The sequence below is a fragment of the Anopheles arabiensis genome, chromosome 2, assembly GCF_016920715.1.
Source record: "Anopheles arabiensis isolate DONGOLA chromosome 2, AaraD3, whole genome shotgun sequence".
NCBI classification, from domain to species: domain Eukaryota; kingdom Metazoa; phylum Arthropoda; class Insecta; order Diptera; family Culicidae; genus Anopheles; species Anopheles arabiensis.
In genome coordinates this window covers 86,085,708-86,111,837 of record NC_053517.1, presented here as the reverse complement: position 1 = coordinate 86,111,837, position 26,130 = coordinate 86,085,708, and the positions used below count along the sequence as shown (strand labels likewise).

At 46.8% G+C, this 26,130-nt stretch overlaps 1 protein-coding gene across 9 annotated transcripts in view; it reads right to left on the bottom strand.

Annotated features, from left to right (window-relative positions):
• LOC120897906 (PDZ and LIM domain protein Zasp-like) overlaps positions 1–25,478 on the bottom strand; it is a 47,093-nt gene extending 21,615 nt beyond the window's left edge. For 4 of the 9 annotated variants that reach the window (XM_040303096.1, XM_040303093.1, XM_040303098.1 and 1 more), the window contains exons 1-4: positions 25,367–25,478; positions 24,001–24,373; positions 17,040–17,072; positions 4,550–4,656 (exon numbers count right to left, since the gene is read on the bottom strand). In XM_040303096.1, coding sequence (XP_040159030.1) covers positions 4,550–4,654 — 105 coding nt within the window. In that variant the 5' untranslated portion in view covers positions 4,655–4,656; positions 17,040–17,072; positions 24,001–24,373; positions 25,367–25,478. Of the gene's footprint in view, positions 1–4,549; positions 4,657–17,039; positions 17,073–24,000; positions 24,374–24,472; positions 24,590–25,361 lie in introns of those variants that run through there. The other 5 variants (XM_040303100.1, XM_040303101.1, XM_040303099.1 and 2 more) reach the window with 4 other exon arrangements.
• Between the last annotated feature and the right edge of the window lie 652 nt (positions 25,479–26,130).

Below are 26,130 nucleotides of genomic sequence, written 5' to 3'. Positions count from 1 at the left end.
TCGGTTCCGTGTGCCGTTTTTTCCTTTTCTTTACTGTCCCATTCCACCTCGATCTCTTTATCACTTTGAAGGGCTCGGAGGGGTTTCGGTTTTTTTTTTCGTTTTGTTTGTTGTTCACACTTCACTTCACCGTCGGAGCCAGGGGGCACGGTGTGTTGTGAACGGTGCCGCCGGTTTTTTGAACAGGAATTCGGCAGACGATAAAAAGCAGACACAACCGAGAAGCATAAACGGTGCTCGACAGGGGGATTATGAGCTACAGATAATAATGACGTATGCACGCACCAAGCAGCATGTATAGTGGGAAGCGTGAAGACTTCCAGATGGTGCAAGGCAAACGAGCGCACGATGAGTCATCCGATCGCGTTCACAGGAGCGGGAAAGCCCATAGAAACGATTCCTAGGAAATTGGGTGACGCTTACCGTTGCGGACATTAATTTTCTTTGGTTCGTAGAGGAAATAGCGTTGTGCTTTTAGTGACAGACAAAAACCGCATTTCTTGAAAGTGAAAACATTCGTTCGGTTTTTACGGGTTCCATCCATAACGATCTCTTCTCATCAGCAAAACAAGATACTTGCACCACAGGCTATAAACCTCAGACCCATTTCCTCAATTGCAACCCTGATTGCAGCTGCACCGTACCTGCTGCATGCTTCCCAAAACAAAAACAAACCCAAAAAGACATTCCAGCGGCCGCACAAAGCGAGTGGCCCTCGGCGTCTGGGTGGCGTTTTCGGGCATTTAACCATTTTACAACCCGTGCATTTGGGTACGATCATTGAACAGGAACATTTTATGATCGGTGCGGGTAAATGATTGTTGTTTCCGGTCGGCCCCAGGTAGAGAGACCACCGCGGCGGCGTGTGCTGGCAAAACAACAAGTGTCCACCGTTTTTACGATGCAGCATTTCAAGACGTTCGTCTGATCCGTTCGGCATCGAGTGGAGGAGATGTAGCGGCAGAGCACGGTTAGTGTTGCGATTATTATTGACAGCCGTGATGGTAGATAACGAAGGTTTGAGGTGGGTATGGGTGCGTTTTCTGTCAGGACAGACCCTACCCTATTAGAGCCCTGCCGCACAAACATTGGCCCTAGACAACGGTTCGTGGTTGTCTTATCTGATAACGTTGACAGGCGGGACCGTTTGTGACGGATCCGTCCCCGAAACGGTAGCAGGGACTGGTGCGGAAGATGATCTTTGCACAAGGGAAACTAAACTACTGGGACAGGAAATGCCCTGTTTGTGCATTCCAGCAAGATGATGAGACAACCTTGAAGTGTGATTACCTTGACCTTTGCATTTCTGCATCCAGATTGTGTAAGATCAAGAACTCGCCAAGAACTCCTACTCCTTCAAGTGATGCATAAAGATTTATTCTTGATCAGGACAGGACAGAAATACATTTGCAACATAAATCCCATTCGCCGTGACAGGTTGCGCTCTACCTGCCACACCGTCGCCCATCGTGACAGCATTGTTTCAACGGTCGTCGCTGATGACAAATATAAATCGATCTGCTGCTACGTTTCCCCTTACACTTTACGTCGCCCATCCATTTCCGCTTCCGTCCCAACGAACGGTACGGACGGCTGCCCAGACAGACAGACGGGCAGGCAGACCGAACCGAACCGGAGGACGAAAAACCGGACAACGAAAAATGACATCACTTAAGACCTGTCCCGGGACGGATATTATTTATGACTGTCCCCGGTGGATGAGTCTTCGTTGCTATGCGTTTTTTTGCAGCTCTTTCATTCTCCTTCTCTATTCTGTAGACTTGCAGAGGACAGAGGGTGCATTAATCGTTGCAAAAACCCTTTGAAGGGTAACTGAAAGGAAGAAGCAAAACCTGGCTGATGATTAACACAAAATTAATAGAACTAGTGCAACTCTGTCCCTCACTAAGCAACAAAAAACCGCTTTGCCGTTTCCCAAGAACACTCTCTGACGTTCCCAAGAAGTAGAAAGAGAGAGAGAGAGAGAGAGAGAGAGAGAGAGAGAGAGAGAGGACTTCCTGCGTACTTCCTCTTTCCCAAACACACACGCCCGCTCGAAGATCTCGATCGCTTGGCAGGAGAAATGAAGAATGCGTTTCGCTTGGCGCGCGCGCTCGCGCTCGTTCCGAACAATCTAAACCGCCGTACGCCGGCGACCTTTCAAGATGCCGCCAGTCGCAGAGATTATGATTGAAATTGAATCCTCCTGTCCACCGTTTGCCCCACCGACCCGACCCGAGAGCTTTGATGCCGATTTCCCAGGGGAACTTCGGTCCCGGGGCCACAGGCAACCACGGCTAGGAATGGAAGGCAAAAACGGCTCTGCAGAAAGAATGTACCGTGTTTGACTTTTTTTTCTCTCTCTCTCGAGTGTTCTGCGCAGTGCATCTTGCTGCAGTGTGTGTGTGTGTGTGTGTGCATCGGAGCGGTGTCGATCGTGGGCCTGGCAAGGTTGGCTACACAGAGTTCAAGGGCACAGACCCCGGGTGCGTTTGACATCGTAGTCGATGGTGTGCTGGTAATCTTGCTGCGTGTGCCTTACCTGCCAAGGGCCAGGTTCGTTGATTGTTTTATTGATAAACTGCGCTTTATGGGCACTTTTATGGGTTTATTGTTACAAATGCGTAGCAATAGTGTTTGCAACATCGGCCAGTGCAATCGGTTGGGCGATCGGTTGTCGGTGCAGACTGGCGGTGAGCATGGGACTGCCGATCAAGATTGTGCAGCATGTACAATCATAATGCAGTAATGAACTGTGCGGACAACACGCATAAATAATTGGCCATCGCTACATTTTCAATAGATTGCATGTTTGGGTAGAAGATGTACAACGTTTCTTTGTGCTGTTTCTATTTGCAAGCTTTGGCTTGGGTCGAGTGCAAAGTATCGTAATGAAATCTTCAAGCCTGCTAGTCATCTTAAGCTCACTCAACAACAGTCACAGCCACTAATCACTTAAGCGTATTGGTACGCATTGGCTCCCCTTACAGCTGCCGGAAATGGCAGCCGACTCACGCTTTCGTCTCAAGCTCAAGAGATCATACCATCTTAACATGTCACCCAGACCCAACCGATCGGAGCCATTATTCATCAGCTTTTACCCAACCGATCGGAGCTTACTCACCGACCCTTCGAGTCGGTTCGATTGCTTCGCCAAAGCGTTTGAACACGTGCATCCCCGTGGATCAGCTGGTTGACGAACGAATTTGTCATCGCGGGATCAGCGAGTAGCTCAGAAGATGAAAGGGAACCAAACAGAGAAAGGGAGAGATAGAGGGTTACAAAACAACCCCAAAAAGACAACCGCTTCGCTGCGAACATCTGCGCCCGAGGTGACGCATAAGCTGCCCAGCCTTCGTGCTGCCAAGATTTGCATACATTATTGACGCCATTAGGATGTGTGCAGCAACTGCACGAAACCGACGAAAGATCAAGGGTGCAGCCCAAAAGGATGGTTCTGCCTGCGAACGATCGATCGGTGAGATGGTGGGTCGAGCCGGGGGCCGGTCGAATCAATCATAATTAAGCGTTTAAATAAATCGACCGATGACAGAATCGTGCCGCCTGTAACTTTCTTTGTGAACGATACTGTTCAATATATTCCTGCCCAGGCAATGTGAAGTGTGTGTGTGTGTGTGCCTGTGTGGGGTAGAACATAATTTTGCGCATTAGAAGTGCGATCTAATTTCCCGCCCCGGGGCGCTGGCATCGGGAGACACCGCTGCAAGCAAAAAAATCCCTAAATTTATGTCCCATTTCGAGACACCATTGCAATGATCTCGTAAATAGTGTAATGATCATAACTTCTCCCACCGTGGCAGCACGCTTCGTGGTCGTGGTTAACGTCGGCCAGGTACGCGACAACGCCTCGCGGTTGCAGCGTCGCGCTCGGTGGCATTTATCACTGTCGATAATTAATTTCCCCGTCCGGATCAATCCGCACAAACGTGTGTTCGTGTGTCGTGGTGCCGCGCCACCACCATCACTCTCACGCCCCGGATAGAGGTACTTCAGTTTTCCAGGCTGCTGCCAAACCTTGCTTGCCCAGCCCATGCGAGGGTGATGAAATTTGATCGGGAAAACGGGCGGCTAACTAGGTTAACACTTAACCAGGTGCCGGTGGTGTCTGTGGCGCCATTTTTTCACCACCAAACAACCGAACTGAGGAGTGCCGAGAGCAAGAGTGTTTCAAGGAGGGAGGGGGGTAATTTATTGAAATATTGCCACATTGTTGGGCCCGTGATAAAATAGTATAATTGGCGAACGGTTAAACTATAATTGGCGCTTGATCGGCGCCCGAACGAAGGGACGGCAACTATTTGCACTTAGCGCAATCGGACGATCGAGTGGGCGATGTCAGATTAGATGATCAACAATTAGAAGGTGAAGGAGGGAGAGATCGCAATAGGCTCGCTTTTGACGCTGCTTGAAACGAGTTTAAGGCGCGCGATGGTAGTTAAATGGGTTTTTTTCATATAATTTTTTAACCCCTTAAAATATATTTAATAATGTCGCAATTGCTACACCATACGGTTGCATAAGTACTCACTCTCTGTAGCACCAGCGGGGCAGAGAAGTCCTTGCCGCCCTGCAGACGGAAGCCCCAGGCCTGACCGTCGCCACGCTGCAGACGAACTGTGATTAGATTGGCCATATCTAGAACGAGAAAAGGGGAAGGAAAATTGCATTATTCATTGATCATTCAGAGCGAAAGGAGTTTGATTGAGTTGTGTGTGTGTGTGTGAGTGCTGGATTGGCAAAAGCGAACGAGAGCGATCGATCCGCACCAGACGCATCAATTCGTACCATTCGGCACGGTAAGTCGAGAAACCGAGGTTTGCCTTGAGGCTCGGTGTACTCTTTCCGGAACCGACTGGCCCGGAAGCGCGATCGTGCGCACTGGCAGACCCTTGACACTTTGCGCCCGAGTGTGAGCGACTTTCCTTGGCACGGGGCTCAAGCCTTGTCGTGATTGTGTTTGGAGTTTATGCCAGATTGCCCCGCTCCAGCCCGTCTGGCTCGGGGTTATTATTTGTATTTATTTGCTCTTCAATTTGAGCTCAATCATGCTGCGGTTTTACAACGATCACCGTACCACCTCGGACAACCCCCTTTTCCTCTCTTCTGCGGACAAAGTGTTTTCAACCGACAGTACACACTTCATTCTTTCTTACCACTCACACACTCTTGCTGTCTCTTCTCTCTTTTTTTTTCTGTGGATAGACTTTTTGCGCGCATTGGCACTAAACCACAATTGGCTTGAGTTTGTTGTGTTTGTTTGTGCTTCTCCCCAAGCTCCAATCATCCCAAGTGCATCGGCACTTCCTGTCCCGCCAGGTCGCTTCGACTTCGCGATGGGTCGTTTTTGATCAGTGCCGACGGGGCCGACGCCGCATGTGCCGCTGCCTGTTGCGGATGCGTTCGTGACAAAACTGCACTCTCACACCACCCACACGGGGAAGGTTGTGCCGGGTCAGGCCGCAAGGCTCCGTCTGATGAGGCGGCATTGTCGTGAGCGGTGCCGGGCGGCGACTGGAGTCAGAGGTGCAGAATGAAAGTAAACGTGTTTTGCGGTACAGGCTTCGGCCAGTGCCAGTGCCTGGGAGCGATATAATTAACCGCTTTCCTATCGCATGCGGTTGCGCATGGGGCGATGGTTTGCAAAAGGGTGCACGGTTGGTTCGGGGTTTGCTTTGTAAGCGATCGAGAGGTGGTTTGTAAAAAATAAACTTTAACAAAAAGAAATGATCGTGCAAGCAGTGTTTTATGACAAATAAAAACACAGAAAAAATGTTAAACAAAACAACTACGATCGATCATTTAATACGAGCAATCACAAAGAGCTTTGAAGAAACCTTTACAACAATTTACTTCTCACACAAGCTGTAAGACCCTTCGGGTCAACCGTGAAGATCATCATCAGCTGCGTGGAAAGTGGCGGGAAGTGCGGCCCGTTTCTTTTATCCTTCCCCACGATGTGACATGCTTTTCACACTGGGAACAGCGCACGGAGAGGGCCGGCGATGGGGGCTAGTTCTACGCTCGCGCAAGGCGTTACCTGACAGAGAGTAATGGGCAAATTGTTGGCCGCCCGTTCGTAGTCAATCGATGTCGAGGCTATGCAAATTTTATCTTCACTCAGCGCACACACTCTCCTCACTTGATTGGAGCGGGAGGCCGGCCGCTTTATCATCCCGATCCCGACAGCATCCTGGATAGGCGGCACGGTGTAACAGCGCTCTTACACGCCACTTGAGCGCTTCAACGGCCTGTCCGCGTCATCGAGCGATGGCGTGATTAATGGTGATTTTCAATAGTGTCTCTCCGCGCAGCGGGTGGTTCTAGGAAGAAAGTTTGTCCGGACAGTGTGTGGTGTGTGGTGTTAGATCGCGACAAGCGAGTCCATGGGGATGAAGCTGGAACTTCATCATAAAGGATGCGCCCCTTTTTTGCCTATTCATAATGGTTTTGCAAATGAGTTGCAGTGTGCAAAGTGCAACAAAGGAGCAGACATGATTCATTAGTAAATGTAGGGAATAATGCGATTCGTTTGCAGTTTCTAATCAATTCTTGTTTAACAGAAGAAGATCGCGGTTAAATCTTGTTTTTATTCACTATTTTGATTTAAAAAATCAATGTATAATGATAAAAATGTGCATCGAAGAATGCTAACATCAGTAATAGGCCCATCAACGACTTCCATGCGTGTTACTAAAAACGCATAATAAACAGTGCAACTTATTTAGTCATTTTGCATCGTCCGGCGATCAACTTTACACATAATATGGTGCAGCACTTTCTCTTTCAAGCTTTTCATTAGCAGTAAAAATTAATCAACTTGCTTTGCTTTCCATTGTGCAGAGCCGCCTTGGACACGGACACATGCAATCCGCCCATTATCAACCGCTTCGCAGAGCGCTGCTTGCATGCATATTGTTCGTGTGATTGATTTATCATCCAGTTTAAGTAATATTGCCACCACAGCGAAAGCGTATTTATCACCCCCTTTTGTGTGTGCGTGTGTGTGTGTGTGTGTGTGTGTGTGTGTGTGTGTGTGTGTGTGTGCAGAAGCATAGTATTTAAAAAGACAAACCCCCATCTCTCCCTAGTCAAACACTTTCCTTTTCGCTGATAAATTAACCACAAAGCGCCTCCTTCCATCTAGCCGCTGCAATCACACCGCTCTAGGCTCCCGAGTGCATGATCATAATCATATTTCATTTGCAATAAGGCTTGCTCTTTGTCCCACGCTTGCCACTTGCGCGGTGCCATTTTTGCCGTCTGCGTCAGATGATGTCAGACGGCACACACAAACAAACAAAAAAATGTCAAAAAACCGGTGCCGGGAGTGTCATTTAGCGCGCACCAACTTACCGGACCGGGGGGGGCCACCGTGAACTGGGTGGTTTTGTTTTTCAGTTTCTTTTCGTTTTTTTGTATTGAAAATATTTTGCTTGCTCGACATTCCATCGGTTGTCCATTAAGCTTGAAGGGTTTGGGTGGAGAGAGAGAGAGAGCAGGCATTTAAAAATGTCTATGTGTATTTGTACCCTCAAACACTCCACTCCTGCTCCGACGCACACGTACGTTGACGCGGATCACGGAAAGCATCAGCAGCCGTTGGGGTGGTATGGGCAACAGGGGGAACAGGGTGCGAGCTAAAGTTGCAGTTAAAAACTCACCCCAAACGATGACTAACCAACGGTTTCGCGGGGTCACCCGTTTTGCTAATACGATTCCTTTTTTTTGCAAAGTAGTGCAAATGAGCTGACGAATGAGCGACTGGTTTTTGTCTGCCGATGCTTTTCCGGGGCTGGACGTGTTGTTGTGATGATAAGCAGACGTGTTGCTGTGTGGGGGCTTTGGTGAGGAATGAAGGAAGGCTGTGGTGCAAATTTGCTTAATTTGTTAAGTTTCCTCTACACCGGCCTGGTGTTGTAACTGTCCGGTCCGGTATTTACCGAATCGAAAACCCCACCCGGGACGTGACGGTGGTCGGTGCCCGGTTGCGGAATGAAAATGAAAATACGCGATCGCACCATGTGGGAACGACTGATCGCGTAACGCCGTGAAGTGTCACAGTAAAAGCATAAAGGCAGGGCTCCGGTGAAGAGGGAGATGCTTTACGTTGGGGGGAGTTTTCTTTTGCTCCCTTTTTGACGTGCCGTGGCAAACCCTAAGCATTCAGAGAAACCTTTCGAGCTTGCGTGCCACAAATCGCAAACGGTTAAATCGACAGCATTAGTTGACTGGCGCGGATGCTTTTGCTTGGGCTTGGGGAATGCATTTATTCTGTCAGCAAAGCACTGTTGGAAAAGCGAATGCTGCGCGCGAGTTTTTCCCCGCCCATGGGGCGGGTAGACGAGGATTGACGAGGATGAGTAGGTGAGGAAATAATTAGGGAAAACAAGATAATTTTATTTTACAACGGCGAGAGAAAACCGGAAATGGAAAACGCTTTCTTTGGATAGCATCCAAGTGAATAAATTGTAAACGTTTGTTAAATTTAATTTGGTATTTTCTTTAGCTTAAATTCAAAATTAAAAACCAACTCCAAACCGTGTAGAAAGTATACAACGAGTCTGGTGTAACAAATCCACCAGGCAAAGATGAAATAAAGTAAATCTTTCTTCAGTTCATTTAACAAACATGTCACATATTTTCTGCCCTCCCCCAGCAAAGATCATCAAGAACTCTACCAGTTGGACCCTTTTGGTCTGGAGTGATTTTTATTTACTCTTCGTTTCATTCGCCCAAAGGAAAGTGATCGTATTACTTTGGCCGCACTACACCGCGAGCCAACGTGAACCGGACCGGGGATGATCGAACCGTGCGATTAAACCGGTTGAACGACGACGAACAAATGCAGGATGTGAAACAATTATTTCCCAGTATTTAAAAATTGTTCTTGCGCCGCGCGCCACGCTGCCAAACGAAACGGTGCCAACACACTGTCAGCCACTAACGGGGCGAACAAGATGGCCAAATGCTCGTTCTTGGGCGTTCAACCGACTGTTTCTACAGTAGTTGCCTGCTGGACGCGTAGAACTACCGAGCATGTTCTGCGGGCAGAAATTAACATCATTTATCCTCCCCCGGGCTCGAGGCGCCCGCGCGCACTCGTTAAGCGCACAGAACGTCAAGACGCTCGTCCGGAAGATGCGCGCGGATCACCGGAAGGAGGAACAGTGCAACGCATCAGTGCTGGGATGTTTTTTTGCGCTGTTGTGTGTTGTCTTTTCTTCACCGGTTTAAGCTGAACTGAATGCTGGCGGGATCGTGAGATTTCTCATAGATTACCACCACTTCCACCCGCCGCACGGGGTGGAAGTTACTGCGAACGTGGGTGCACTGAACCTTGCGAACGCTTCCAGTACAAACTGCGAGTACCAGGGGGGTGGCGACACCGACGCCGGTGGTTCAAGGTGTCTCCGGTGACGATTCCGTTGACACTTTGGATTGCAAGGCCCTGCTCGTCTTTTGATCGTCTGGGGGTTGGTGGTCGAAAGGTGGTGGTGGTTGTGGTTTGACCGTTAACAAGCGTCCATTTAGCTGCCACTCTGCCCAGTAAAGGTGATGATTTAGTGAGCCGTTTGCTGTGGCACCACGGGGGGCATACGATCGGGTGGTAAAAATAATGGCGCTTTTCGAGTGCTCATCTTGGGGCATTCAATTTCGAAGCAATATCTTACAGTTGTTCTAACAAAAGATGTTGATTTTAGAACAAAAGAAAATCTTAATTGCTGGAGAAATCATATGTTTTAAAACGATTTTTTGAAATGAATTATTATCATCTTTACTCCCAATAAGGCGCCTAATCAGACAATTCATTTCACAGTCCATAACACTCATTCTCGAACCATAATCATCATATCTCTCTCACACACACACACACAAACATACATATCTTATTGTTTTCTAAAGCGCAATCAAAATGTCTTCATTCCTCTCCCTAAATACGATCGACCCAGTTGTGGCGCGCCACAACCAATCATCAACCACGCCATCCATGCACCAGTTGTTACCCGGGTCGTAAACAATCGTGCCACGCTGGTTCACGGTAATGTGATCAGGGACCACACAGTCCCGGGGGAGAATATAATGCAGCCTCATTAGTGCATCGAATTTATTAATCTATATTCTGTGCGGACTTTGCCTTACTTTCGCTCAGCGGCTCTCTGCCTCCCTCCCAGCTCACCCCCAAAAACAGCCTCGCTCGATTTAACGCACCCATTCGCTGTCAGCCATTTGTGATGGTGGTTTAAGGGGCCTCCTACCTCCACGATGAAACGGTTGATGATTCATTAAGAAAAATCTCGATCGAAGAACCGGAACAACGGGGAGAAGGAGAACACACATACACATGGGCACGAGCATGAGGTGGAGCCGTTCTAGTAGACTGATTTATTTGCAACTGGTGCATCTTTCACCATGGGCCAGACGGCAGCAGCTGCATTAATGCTTCCATCTACGTTGGTTTGAGTATTTGTGTGTGTGTAAGTTTCTATAAACGAATTAGCTTGCCGATATGAAACGAGCAGACGTCGTTTGTTGTTGGATGGGATTTCGAATGCTTTTTGTATTTATTTTACTGAAGAGGGTTTGTGACGGGAGAAATAAAGCAAACCTTACGACGCGTCGTTTTGAGCTGAGCGACAGGTTGCAGTCAACGTTAACAGCAGTCAAAGGCAACTGAACTGAAGAGATGTGGATATTTGTCTTTACAATGACCCACAATAACCAAAACAATTGACAAATTCTGTTTTTGATTCATTGGAGAACGATGAATTCAAGCTTTTTTATCAAATAAAATGAACATTTTCATTTTATGTTTGGTTGTCCCTCTTTTTAATGAAAATAAAATAAAATACAATTAGAAGTCAAATTCTGGTTCAATTTTTTTTAATTATATGACTTTATTTTCTTTTGGTCTAACTTCATATAATTATTGTAATTATTAATTATTATTTTATTTTGGTTATTTTGGACTTGGTCTAACAAAAATCTTTTGAAATCTTTTAATTCAACATTCAAGCTTCAGTTTAACTTAATTTCAAGTCATAGAGTTAAACTAGTGGTCGTCTTTCACCACAACCGTACTGGCAATGTCAAAAGCACAAAAACCCAGGTACGGCTCCAATCCCAAAAGGCACATCATCTTAAACGGCCCCGTCAAACATAATTATTTAATGGCCCATGTTCAACCCATTGCCCCCATCGGTGGCACAACACTGCACTCCCCAAACCTATGCGTGTGTTCCCCTGCTCACGCGCGCGTTTGTGTGTGTGTTGAGTGCATTCATCGTTTGAGCCTTTCTTTACCGCCCCTTTCTAACATTGACATTGAATCTCACATTCGCCTGTCACTCGAACCCCCCGGGGCCTTTTGCGGCCAATACTTTCGCTCTTCGGGCGGGTTCGGGTCTGATGAAGGGCCATCACCTGTACAGTTGGGTGCGAATGGCGGTAAGTGGCCATCGCAGTCTGTTTGCAAAAACCTGCTACTATGTAATTCGTTCGTTCCCGGGCACACTTTCCCATACGCGCCGCGAGTGAGCAGAGTGGCGATGTTCTGCGACCTATTTTTAAACGCCAGCTACTCCGTGCTCGTGCAACCGCACGGACCGACCACTTAGTGACACAGACACACACACACACATGGGCGCACACACACACAAGTAGTTTGCTATTTTTCCGACACTTTCCCAGACGCGAGAAATTGGAAGCCAGCCACATCTACCGGTGCCAGTGTGCCGATGTGCTGACAGAGTGTCCTCCGTTCGTGTGCACATTTATTGCACACTTGGCGCAAATCGGGGCGTGCTTCTCTGCTGACTGACGCAAAGGTCGACGGTAGGGCATCTTTGGAATGGTTTGGGTGCAGCATTTTTTTTGGCGCAATGAGTAATTCCAAGGGGCAGTCAATCATTTCGTGAAGTTGCACATGAATCAGCTGGGTTCGGATGTAGCAAATTGGATTCTTCATAACCTTCGTCACGTCCAGGCGGTGGGACGGTGATGTGCAGGGCGTAATTGAGTGCTGCTTCTAGTATTGGAAGCGATTGCTCAAAGGAATGTTAAGATAAACGCGTAAACGATCAATTGATGAACGGAGCAAAAACTCAGAGATCAAGTAAATAAGCTAATTTGATCGTTTGTTAGGTTAAAGTGACGTAATGATTTACTTCTGATTCCAACAACCCTACATCTTGAGTTTTATCTTTTCTATATCATTACTTGACAAGATCTTGCAATAGCGTTGAGCGTTGCTAGGACCAACCAAACGATCGTGCGCAAAATTCGATCAATTAGCACTCGCTGCTCTTGGGCCATCATGTCACACTCATTCGGCATTGGCTGACGTTCAAGCGTGTGCAATCTTTTAATGGAATCTATTCTTACCGACCAATGCCTCCATCAATTCCACACAACTTTCGTGCCATTTTGTACAAGCTTAATAACAGCCCAGCGCGATCATGATTAAAGCCAACGTTCTACGAGACAATGAAAGCAAATAAATCTTTATCCCGTCCACCTCCCATGCTTCCCATGCCCGAGTTGTCTAAAGGTCGTCCCTTTTTTTTTCCTCCCAAATGAAAAGAGAAATTTCTGCCTCCCCACAGCGAAACGACAGCGATTGCGTGCGTGGTTTGGCATATTTATTTTTTCTTTTTCCTTTCTGCCCAATAGCCCAAGAAGCCAAGATGGGTCTTCGATTTCATCCGGGTTGTAAATCATCCATCCTTCGGTTTAATTGCATCCCTTTGGTATGTTGGTTTTTGCTGTTGTTGGTGTTGCTTCCTCTCCATCTCCATTTCACGCGTTCTTCAACACGCAAATCCTCACGCCTCCTTTACGGTTAAGCTTTCGTCGCCTGCATTTGCATAAAAACGGCACAGGAAGGCCAGGTTGGCCCTTCCGTTTTCCACACAGCTTCTGCTCGCCCGGTGTAGATCGGGACGGTGTGTGTGTGCATTGATCCAGTCACGTCCTCCGGTCCAGGGATCCTGGGGCTGACGGACATGGCCGGTGAAATGGGTTCGTCCCCGTTCGCGCAGGACCCGTTCCCGAGCACGTATTAACGCACGCTTTGTTTAACATAATTACAAGGCCCCGTCGATGACAGTGATCCTCCCGGCTGTGCCCTCCGCCACCGTATGGTTCCCATGGTTGCGGTGTGTCAATTGCTTAAGGTTGGATTTAATTTAAAGCTGCATCCACGACCACGATCGAACACCGAAACCAATCGATCTAGTGGGGGGTGGGGTTGTGGAATGGTTCGTTGTTTTTTTACACGACACACACACACACACCAGGGACAGAAATAGGAAAGATCGCCGGATGTGCGATTTTCGTCCCACAGGCACATTCACTTGTGCACGAACTGCGCGATCTGCGCCCAGTGCCGCACGGAGGTCAGCAACCGAGAGCAAGATGTCTTCTTGGGTTTTTTTTTTGCTTGCTTGCTTTATTTGTTGTGCGCACGCTGGATATCTCCCGGAGCCGGATATCGACGCCCGAGAAGAAGCGTTCAGAACCGTCCGTCTGTCCGTCCGTCCGTTCGTTCGCTCGCTCCGTCCAGTTCGTGATCTTCGCCAGTGCTTGCGTGTCAAACCAACGCGCTCGCTGATCGAGCATCGAGTCGAGGACCGTGGGCGCTGGGATAGCTGGGCTGCAGTTGTTATTATTTCGGCCTCGAAAGGGAAACGAATTTCAGCGTGCATTTTCGAACCCGGCAAACGATTGGCTGTGCGCCGCCAGTGGTGGGTTGTGACAATGTACAGGAATTTGACCTTTTTTTTGTTTTGTTTTGCTCGATTGGTTGTATTTACTTTTGCTGCAAACGCCCTTCGTATGGGGGAATACCAGAAAGCTGATGTTGGTTTTTATGTCCGTACATGTTTTGAATGTTTTCGTATGCAGTTTTGGGTTCGAAACTCGAAACTGGAGCGAGTGGAAATAGGATCACTGTACTAAAAAAACCAATAACCAACAGGGTATTTTGAACATGTCGAACCAATGGCTGTCCGGCTTAGCCCACACAATAGGGAATGGCATATCAGCCATGTCGTGTATAATTTATTCAGGAAATCAGGAAAACAAGTGAATAAATGTCAGCTCAAGGAAAGCATATCCTGTATCAAAAGACTTGCAAGCAGAAGATATGTTCATATGATATGCCTGTGTCTGGTAAGCAAAGATACTTTATTATTTATTATTATTATTTATTACTATTATAACAAAATATAATTTTAAAAATGTTTAGATATTAAAATAACAAGCCTTTTAGGCAATGTTTTTAAGACATTTTTATCTCTATTTTCTTCATTTGGTCCAACATAATATTAAACCTTTTGAATGTTTTGTTGTGAAAGCTTTTCATACCGAAAAGCTTCTCATACAAAAGAAAAAAAGATATTCAGTTATTACCTCAAGTAAGCAATAGGCGGTAAAATAGGACAAATAATAAACTTGCTGCTTTTTCCCCATCCCGTAACCAAATGATTTACTACTCCCCTTACTGCTTTATGATTCACTGAGCTGCAGCACAAATCTTCCCCCAAAAACCAACGCTCCACGCGGTCACATCTGGTCAAATTATAATACCGAACCCATCAGCTCAAAATACAAATTTTCCACACGCCCGCACCTAAATGTTGCTCTCATTGAAAAATTCCTTTGCTCACTGCCAGCTAAAAAAAAAAAAACAAAACCAAACCCAACAAAAATCGCGACCCACAACCGGACGCAAACATCACTCACAGCGGGCCAACAGCCACACAACCCGTGTTCTAATTATACCCTTCAAGACTATCCGCGAACTGAGCGTGTGTTTGGGTGTGTGTTTTGGCTTCGCTAATCCTCCAATTCCGCCATCATTTTCCTTGCCTTTTCCTTCTACTTGGTGTGTACCTTTTATTCGCTCTCTATTTTTTTCTCTCGAGTCGCGAGAAACATGTTTTCCATGTAAACACACACACACATCCACAGAGGCACACTAAATGCGATTGCATCAGAGCTGATGAGAGCGGGCAGAACCATAGAACGGATCATTTTTCCGTTCGACTTGAATAAACACACTCGAGCGCAAACCAGGACGATCCGGTCGACGTTTGGCACAAAATGTCCCCCCGCTATCACTGTTGCGCGTGTCGCTTGCGCATAGAGTCGCGTTCCGCGCAACACACAATGGCAAAAACCGCAGCAGCAGCAGCTAGAAAATAACAAGACGCTGCAACCGATTGAACCAACTGACGTTGGGGATGCCACGGTCAATTGACGGAGATCGGTTTTCCCGCTTCGGTTGCAGCAACGGACGGAGGGCATTTGTTTTTCCAACCCGTTCCCCCCATTTGCGGGGTGGCGTTATGTAAGCAAAGCGGTAAACCTCAACCACCTCATCTTATTGTTCCCGTTCCACAAATACAGCACGATCAGCACTGGGGGGGGGGGCGGTTTGCGGGTGGCTCTATTTTCGATCGGCTCTTATGTGGTGACATCTTTGTAGCGCCAAGAGGTGGAGGACTCGTGCAATCGCAGTCGTCTCACCACTAGAGGAAACAAAGCACAAACAACTTCTCGGGTGACGATGACATCCGGCTCGTTGTGCGGTCGATTGGACGAGGTTCAAGGACAGAGCCCAGTGTCTTCTGTCCGCCACGCTTTTAAACGTCTCGCAAATTGACTCGCCGAGATGCATTCAGCATCACTCTTCCCTCAGGTTGGGATTTAAAAAAGTGAAAACGCATTTCAATGAAAGCAAAAGTGACACCGGCCACAGTCTCGTGAACCTTCCCCAGGGAAAGGGAAAAGGGGTGGGTTGTGGGTCTGAAACGAGTTCCGTCCTGCAGACAGACACACACGCACCCAACGCATCAGCCATGCTCGGGGTGTCTCGCACGTCTTTCACTCGTCAAAACTCGTAATCCATCTTAAAGGCCATCGCAACACAAACACAAATGGAACGGTTCTTGTGGCAAAGGCGCGGACACAAAGAGAGACAGAGAGGGAAAGCAGACACTTTCTTGGACACAACGCGCCGCTTTTGTCAGCAGCAATGCCTCAACCATGAACCGGGATGCGGGATGAATTTGCTTATTATTTTAACCCGTTTTTTCCTTACTCCCCTTTTTTTTGCCAAACTTGCGTCAAGCGTGACGCAAAATGGAGGCCAGGAGTTGAAAGATGATTTTCATTGCTTGCGTAAGATTTGCCCACTTCCTTGAGAAGATGAGGAAGGGGTAAAACGATTGCGTTTAATGTCTCAATTGGAGTTTTTCGACACATTTCTTAGCGCTCCTTTCGAGACACTTTTGGTGCGGCGGGAAACGAAACGGTATTTCCAAATAAAATTCCACCGATCGATCGCGCGATTGCTTAACAGGTTGAGCCGAATCCAACCTGCTGAATCACTTGTGTTGACCTAGTTACGGAGTAGCGCCCCAGTACGATCGTAACGTTGCTGGGAGGCTGTAAATGTCCGTTCCGTTTAGACTGCGGAACGGTTTAAAAACAGATCATTTACTTTCATCCGTTCTGCCTTCGGCGGGGAGAGTGTAAGGGAAAAGAGAAAGAGAAGACCATCGCGGCCACTGAGGGCAGTGTAAGAAGAAGCTCACCACTTTACCATTACCACAGCGATCTGTTATTGGAACAGTTTTCAACCGATCACTGTCATCGGTACCGATCGACCGATCCAACCAATTTGGCCAGCGCGCGCGTGCTTCATTCCGTAATGGCACAAATCCGCACAAAGATGCTCCACGCGGACTGATGCTTCGCTTCCGCTCTCGATCGACCGGCCAGCTTGGCATTGGTCCATTCATAAAACCAATGGGTGGAATCAGACGACAACCCAGCGGGAGACGATTAATAGACGCGGTTAGTGTGCACTTCAACCGCAATCCTTCGCCCAACATGTCAAATCAAGTTAGCGTGCTGATTGAGCCCGCGTAAATGATCATTGGCAACGTTTGCGAGCGTCACGTGGATTGTAAATTGCACATTACACACACACACATATTGGCAGAGCAACTTACCTTATGAGTTAGATGCTAGATGCTGAAGAAATGCTGGAAATAAAAATAAACATAAAACGCCATTAGGTTCGCTGTTAAGCCGTCATTTTGCATTATTTGCTTAAAAATAGGGATTGTAATGAATCGTTACAACACTTCATTAAAAATAAATAACGGTTTGCCTACGAACGTAACGTTTCTTTCTGTTGATTGTGAAGGCACCCGTGCCCCTTTCGGTGAATCACAGTATCGATTGTACGGGCTGGCCATATCAGCGCATTAAACTGCGCCCCGTTTCCTTTTCATTGATTATCACAATGTATGCCTAGATTGCGAGGGTATATAAACAATCCAGCGATAAGCCATACCTTCCGTGGAGTTTATCGATCAAAACATTTCTTGGCAGTGGGCAGAGTTTCGGGAATTCAGCTTGTTTAGCGGTAAATATTACAAAAATACGCCTCAAATGATATGGGAATGATATGGGGTCTATCAGTTTGTCTTACATATTTACCAGACAGTAGGTCGTGGTTGTGACGGAGTAGAAAACGGGCACATTACATCTACCGCTTAAGCAAGTGCCGTAATAGAGGTAAATATAATTAAAGAGAAATGGCACTTGTCACCATAGCCCTTAAGTACCGTACCCTACCCGTCCATCGAAAGGGCAAACACAGGCCAGTGCAGCCCAGAATGCTGCTTCTCGGTAACTTATCTTATCTTACGCTCGAACCCAGGCCCAAGACTGGACACACACATATAGTGGACCGTCACGTCCAGTGCGACGCTTCGCAAGCAAACATAACAGCGTGTACGTGAAACTAGGTGACTTGAAGCTCCGATACATTATTCAGGGAGGCAGTCATGTGTGGAACGGGATGTTTTAGTTTGCAATTGCCCGTTGGTGCGTAACTGCTGCAGGTTTCTATGATGTCATTAGGTTTTTTGCCCTACAGAGCAAGAAATATGTTAACATTTAGCAGATTGAAAACATCGAAGGGTTTAACAAGCTGACATTGTTTGCAAATAACATAAATAACAGCCATTTGCTGTTCAAGAACATCAACAGAACAAGATACCGAAACGAATCAGCCCCGAAACGCGCAACAATGAAGCCCGTGTGTCACCCTTTTCCTCCCCAGCCAACAAACCGAAATCGCAAAAGCGCAAGACAAGCATACTGCTCAGAGAAGGAGGAGGGAAAAAATGAACCAAAAACCCTGCCGCTGTTGCCACTGGTACCGGTTCTGGTTCTGCTGTGTGGTGGTGGTTGCGATTCATTTTGTTACCGCATGCCCGTGCGCTAAAATTAGCCAAACGGACCGTTCTGACGCACCCGTGAAAAACTCGATCGCAATGGCGGGCAACGCATTTCGATGGCAAGAAATAGCAAGAAAAGCGCAAACGGCGCGAGTCGTGAGCAACCGCTCTGCAGAACAACACGGTTTCGGTTGACAAATACATCAAACTAGATTGTGGGTTTGGGGGGTTTGGTGGAAGGGCACACCAGCAGAGCTGGACTACGACAAGGAACGTGTCCTTTTCCATCGCTCGCTGGTGCTGATGATGCGACTGACCTCAAAGGGCCCGAGGCGGGGGATGGCTTGGCGCAAGCGCCCCATTCGGTGTCGTTGGTGAAAAATGTCTTTGACTGTACGTCTTTTTTCTTCTTCTATTTTCTTTGCCACGAATACTCGCAAAAGACGAGCCATGGCGTGCACGGTGTACGAAAATATGCTGCCGAGAATATTTTTAAACATTTCTGCCCCATAATGCGTGGGGGTTTGTTCCGCCCGTCCCGTCCCGAAAGCGTCCCCCGGCGGGGAAGGGCATAAAATTATAAATAATGCTCACCTTCGGCGGTCGAAAGATTACAAAATTCGACACACAAATACACACATACACATACACGCTCATTTTAAATAGGTTAGGGTTATGTTTTGCGATGGCCCTACATTCCCCGCTTGCCATTGAGGAAACAAGTGTATGGCGCAATCGGCCCCGTCTGCGATTGGGAAGGGCGGGAAAAACATCGCGCTTCGTCCGTTTGGCATGAAGGTTGGAACTGCTCGCATGATGGACTGTGTGGCGATGAGAAATGTTCAATTCGCCTTTTTTTCAAGCGAAAGATTTTGCCTTCTGCCCCCGTGGTACCATTTTGTAGGTCAGACATGGCACGCCAAGACGCGGCCGCGGCGTGCTTGCGGCGCTTAAGAATGTTTGCGTTGCGAATGGTTCTGAGTGGCGTGATGACACACGTCCGACTCGTGTGTGGGTCAGTGACGAGCTTGACTTCACAGCAGACGTGGGGAAGAGTGGGCAAAAATAAAAGCGACAAGTTTGCATTTATCTCTTCTGTTTGGATTTAATTAGCTTATGTTTGATATTGTTTTAAAATTAAACGATCGTGACGCATCGAATGTATTTTTAAGTGTGTGATTTATTGCTTACACACAATATTTGACGTGCTCTGAAAGGGACCTGCCTGGGAAATGGGATCAAGATAACAAAGCTATATTTAAACGGCCATTTATCAAACTCAACCAAACACGTCAAGGAACCTTCAAGAAAAGCTTTGTTCAACCCCAACCTGCCCTAGGAGTAATAATTGTGTTTATGATCTCAACGATCTACCCGAATTCCTTCGGGGGCGATTATCGCTTCCCATGTTCGCTCGAAATAATGAACATACCATCGTGTGAAAGGAAACTTTGCAAGCAATCATATGCCAATGATGCTGTGCTATCGAAAAATGAGCTAATTTGTACGCAATAATTCCGTTCATTTCCCGTTCCTTCGCCGATTTTGCACACACCAAAACAACGAATACGTACATTTGCCGGTTCTTTGGCACATACGCACACACGCAAACGCAAGTCACACATCGCCACAAGCACATTAGCAATCCCCATTAGTGGATGTGTCCGGGGGACGCAACCACGACGGGCAGAAGGTGTGAACGATTCGGTTTAAACTTGAAATTCCTTTCGATCCCGGGCACTGCACAATCCACCAAGGCAAGCAGCACTGGGGAGGGAGATCATTCGCTCGCGACCTTCAGCGGATGAAAACCGGCTCCTGCAGCTCCGGCCGCGGAAGGAACACTGATGGCGCTTGGGAAGCAATAGCAGCAGCAGCAGCACCACCAACAAAACAGAACCTCCGCGAAGGTGTACGAGAGCGTTTGAAAAATATGTATTTTGCCCGCCTGTCTGCGATCGTTTGATTGATCTTTTTTTGCGGGCTTACGAAACGCTTTGTGTGTGTGTGTGTGTGGAGCATATGTGTGTCTGACGGGGGAAGAATTTGTTTTGGTGGCGCATGAGTCACTCTCGCTCGAGTGTGGAGTTTGTTGTTAGCTGGCTGTTAGACAGCATTGCGAAAAAAGTAGATATTCATCTTTTACTATTCGGTATTTTGGTTAAGCAAACCTATAATTTGCCACTGTATGGATCAAGGCTTTCCTCAGCAAGCAATGTTTGTAAAAAGGCTGCGGTTGTTTGGTCTTTGCTTTCGCTCCTTTGTCTGGGACGAGCAACAACCGTTCAAAGAGTTTTCAGTGAAGGGAGTTTTTGAATGAAAGGGGAAAAAATGCATTCTGTCGTAAAAGATCTTTATATCGTTTGCAAACATGAAAAGCAATAATCGAAGCCTCATGGAAGTGGTTTTAATTTTTGCTCCTATTTTTACTGTTTTCATAAATTTCAATGCACTAGCTTTAGTGTCGAAAATTCCAAAACTCATAATGCATTCGCCCATTTATATGGAAAAATTGTCCTGCTTTTATTCCACATATGCATGATGTAATCATTCAAAACTTAAGATAAATATAGCATGAAATTTAAAAAAGAATTTTGTTTGTTTTGTTTGATTGCTTTCAATCGCATTATGAATTCTTATATTTCTTACATGAAACCAGAGATAGTTGAACTTTCAATTGAATCAATATAATTTCATTTCAAATTAAACGATCTCCTTTGTCATTTTCAGTCTTTCCAATATAATATTGTAAGAACTGAGGAAAATAGAATAAAAAATTAAATAAATATTGATAGTGCACATTGAACTATAGTGCTTAACTATATAGTGAACATTGAACTATATCCATTAATAACTCAATGTGCTTTCGTCGCAGGTATAAAATGTTACATTCCAAGTCGTTTTGTAATACATATTACCTAAACTCTAAATTTTGACATTGACACTAACTATAACCATTGCTTTCGAATGAAGTAAAACCATTATTTTTGCTAATGCTAAAATAAACTGTTTAATAATACTAAATATCAACAAAAGTGTTTAATTGTTGACTCCTGATTGCTAAGGTATAATCTCACCCTCGTTTGAAATTCCTACCTCATCACTTTACTTAGCACAAAGTATACCGATCAACCGATCACCAAATGACTGCCTTAGTGGCTAATTAGTATGTTTGTAAACACGCGCGCCACCTGCAAACATTCCTACTTTGCCATAGCGTACATAAGCCAGACATTTATCTAGCGTCGTCGCGTACAAAACCCACCAAACCAAACCTCTCCCAAAGAACGCTCTACAAACTCAAATCGTACCAAAGCATCGATTGTGTTGGTTTGCTCGATTTCTTTCCTCTGCATCATTTTCAGATCATTCTTTCTTTCCACCGTCTACAGCTTCTCTCTCCAGCATCATCAATAACCTGACCTCCGGCACACACACACACATTAGGTAGTGGATAACGAAACGATTGAGCTGGTTTGCGTGGGTGTTTGAACAGCTGCGCCCTACCCCATCTCCATCCCAACCAGCCAGCCCAGAAAATACTTGCGCACATGCAATGCGAGAAGCTAGAGCTACGGGAAAAGAAAAAACTTGTAACTAACAAAATAACAGAGAAAAAAACACCATACCGAAACGGAACAGAACCGGCCACAGACGAACCACCAAACCGTTGTGTGAGTGCGCTGTATGGCGTGCGAATTTGTGTGCGCAACCACCGAACCGCCGAATCCGCTAAATATACTCCGAAAACGCTTCACTTTCGAGGCGCGATCGCGCGCGCTCGTGTACGTACGGTGAACCTACGTCTATTTTCTTCGTACGCGCGCGGAAAACAACCTTAAGCTTCGCCGTGTCGTCAGCCGCCGCCAGCGAGCCTCGTTGTTTTCGCTTTTCAATTTAGCAACAAAAAAAACGGCACTCCACTCCTTCAGCAGCTGGGTTGGATCGAGCATTGAGGCTCTAGGAAGGCAACACCAGGCTAGACAAGCGACACCTTCGATAGCAGGCCTCTTTCCATTTGCCTTACTCCCCATGCCCGGTCGTCCGTTCGTGCTACACGCAGTTTGTGAACATTTAATTTTAACGCACGCTTCCACCCGGCGCACGTTCTGGACCCTTCTCCCCTTTTGCCTTCACAAAACTCGGGACGAGAAGCGCTACAACTCATTAAAACTGGTTCTCGAGCTGGTGCTCTGCCCCTTGTTGGTGCGGTGTGCAGCTTCGTCCTCCTTCCCACCGTCAGCTCTGTCCTCTGCCAAGGCTCCTCTTCCCCCCCCTCCCCCCCCTCAAACCAAACCGCGTGTAATCCGCGTAACGGCAGCCACGGCGAGCCAAGTCCTTTGGCCGCCAAAGCAAAGAAAACGGAACAGCAAGAAAAATGCCCCCGCGTGCGTACGGCGCGCAGCGCGTGCGCAAATGCGTTTGGAGGGATTAAAGGTTTCGGTTTGGCTGATTCTGCTCTCCGTCGTGGTTGTTGTTTTTAATTTTATTTTGCACATGTTCGCTTCTCTGCATTCTTCCCCCGGCATGGGCCGTGCCCGATGGCGCAAGCACGAAGGGGTCAACGAAATGCAGACACCCGCAGCTTGGTTTCGTTTTGGAGGCAATTTAAATCAAGTCCTTCCACCCGTCCCGTCCTCGGCGGGTTTTGGGCTCATCTCACCTTCCACACTACCACTTTGCATATGTCACACACATACAAACCGGAGCCTGCACTGCCCTGCCGGTTGGCCCGCATAATGCTATCGCACCATAAATTTTCGGGCTGTTTTTTTTTCATGCTGCTTGGAAGAACTCTTTTAAGGGAATTCTGCCTCGACCTCTAACGGCTGGCGGCTGTATCGGTCGCGAACTCTCTAAGCGGATCAGCAAAAGTTCTTCGCCCCATTCCTTACCCTTCCCTTGGGCAGCTGGAGTGGGAGCTGCAGTTTATTCAACTCGGGGCAAGGGAAGAAAAAAGGTAAAGTCCGAAACTTATACCTCATTGCAAAAGATGGTTTGAGAGGTGTGCAAAGACGCAAAAAAACACGCAATCCTCGATTTTTAAAGCTCTAAAGAAGCAATATTTTCGTACGTTCTTATGCATGTGTATGTGTGTGTGTGTGTGTGTGTTTTTTTATAGCACACCTTAAAGATGAGCAGAAAAAAGGAGGCTCCTGTGGGGAGACTACAACTGGTGTTTGTGATCCTCCGATCTTCATCAGTGTTGCAGCATCCTTCCATGAACCGTTCGCTCCATCTTGTTGCCCTGTTTCCTCTACTCTTTTGCCCGTGCTCTCGGCTCAGGACAGATAAAGTAGGATTTTGCATGCGGAGCGATAAAGAAGAAAGGGAAGAAGAAACAGCATAGCAAGACAGCAGAACACTACCCACCGGCTGCGGACGCGAGTGTCTGTGTGTGAGCGTACTGGCAGATAGTCGTATTTTTAGTACTTCAATCGTAGGACGTGTTGTTTGGTGTCGCCCTCGAACGGTCTTGTACTCTCGTTTTTTCCTCTCTGTTGCCTGCTTCTTGGTATTTTGCTCGATATTTCCACCCCAAGCTTGCTATCATCCTACTCTTCCTCGGAGAAGGACAAAAAACCAGACCTACCAAAGAAGCGCTGACTCGATTGTTGTCTCCTGGTCGGTGTACCCTTCCCCGTTCGGCCCGTTTTCTATGGCCGAGTAAGAGAGAGAGAGAGGTGTGAACTCGTTGTTTTTTCTCCTCTGTAAGACTCACCTTGCAAATTGAAGAAGTACAAAAAAGACCCGATATACGCGGGTGTCTCTGACTCGGTACCCCTTTTTCGTGCACAAACAACCCCGGGGAGAGCGTCCTGCTGTGTGGGAGCTGCGAGGGATCGGGTTTTTCTTCCTCTAAAGCAAGCTAGCCGCGCTTTGCTTCTTAGCTTGCGACGCACACACTGGTACACTGACTACTGATTCACGTTGAGTGCAGAACTTTTTTTCCGCTCAAACTCACTTCGATTACGCAAACACAAACTAACACATACACATATGCACACTTGACACTGATTGGCGGATTATGCTCTTATTCCTTTTTTAAAAAAATGGCGTTTGGAGAAATGCTTGAACACCTTTTCTTTCTAATCCTGTTGAAGTAAAGCAATTGATTAATGGCCGTCGATCTTTCACGAACACTTAACAGCAAAGGAAATTACAACACAAATAATCGTTTCATCCTCTTTTACTTGCAATCACTTTTCGTTAAACACTGTATTCTGCTGTTCAATTGTAACTGTCACCAGAAACCGTTCAAAACATTCGAGAACACTCTGAACGAATTAAAGTGTTATCGTCCAAATAAGACACCGTTTGAGAGTGCGGTCAGTAAGTAAAAATCCACCATTTCACTGCACACCATTTCACGATCTACGAACACATGCGCACACCGCTAATGCTAGTTGGCGGAACCGGAAGGGGGAACGCGAAAGGATGTGCACAGTATGGCGGTGATAGTGCGAGGTCAGGGAAAATACGGGCGGTTTTTTCCACTCCACACCGCGCACCGCGGAAGCTAGGGAAGTTTGCTTTAACGATCACACATAAACTCACACACACACACACAGGCAAACGCACACGGGGTGGACACACAAACAAACTGATACTACACAAGCACATAAGGTCTATAATACCCCACCCCAAAATCCACCCAAGCGCGCGCGTGTTAAGCGCGACGGCATGAACAAAAATGTTTGCTGATTTTTATTTTTAGATTTTACCGAAAATTCTACGGAAAAGTGTTGGGACAGGGACCGGGTGCGGGTGCTGCGAGCACGTGACGTAATGTGGAAAGCACGGAGGGTAGGTTGGTAAGGAGAGGAAACGAAAAAAAAATGGTCAACCCCGTTTACTGCGATGGGCTGATAATGCGCGAGCGAGGAAAAGGAAAGTTTCCTACAGTATCTAGCGGATTTAGGCTAACATCCTTTTTTGAAGAATCGAGAAGATGTCACACCAATTTTCACTAATTCACAATCCTTTTTTTGCACAACGGTTGGTGTATGATTCACACACCCAGTCACAGTCTACGGATTCCGGAAGGAAACTGCAAGGTATTCAATTCACCGAAACGCTGACCTGACCTAACACTATCAGTCACTGCAATGAAACACCGAAACGGCACGAATATGGTTGTTGGTGCACGCTGAGCTTAAACCTAAGCGACCATAAAGACACAAACACCACTTGCCTATTGCCCCGAGAGAACACCGACTTGCTCGAAGGAACTTAACCAACAGAAGACACGGCCGAACCAGCTAGTGAAAACGAAACCTACCCCTAGCGAATGAGTGAATGCTGAGTGGTGCTGAGTGCCTACGAAGGGTGATCGAGCGACGAACGTTGAAACCGTGTGTGTGAGTGGCCATTTTTGACCGAAAGGAAGGTAGATTCGATCCCATGGTGGTAGAAGGTGGATGACGCTGGTGCCTTCTCTTTCGTACAAATCGGTTAACAGGTTTATGGTTCGATGCCGTCTTGCTGCGGTAACTCATTTCGCTATCGGTTGCGTGGTGCGTAGATTGTTGCACATTGCGTGCAGCTTTCCTTCCGCAGCGCCTTGAATGAAAGTGTAAAAATGTTTTTGACGTTTCAAATATTATTTTTTGAGACAGAATAATAAATCCAATTTGTATAACCTTCTTCGTTAATCGATGTTTGCATTGCTTTAATTTTTTTTAATGTAATGTAATATTGAAAAGTACAATATTGGACCAACGAATAAATATTAAAAGCTCAGAACGAAATGTAAGGCTCACTTAAAAATAATAATTAATAATATCACGTATATAATTTTTCATTTGTTGCGTCGGATGGCAAACAGTGGATGGTAATCTTAAGCGTGCAA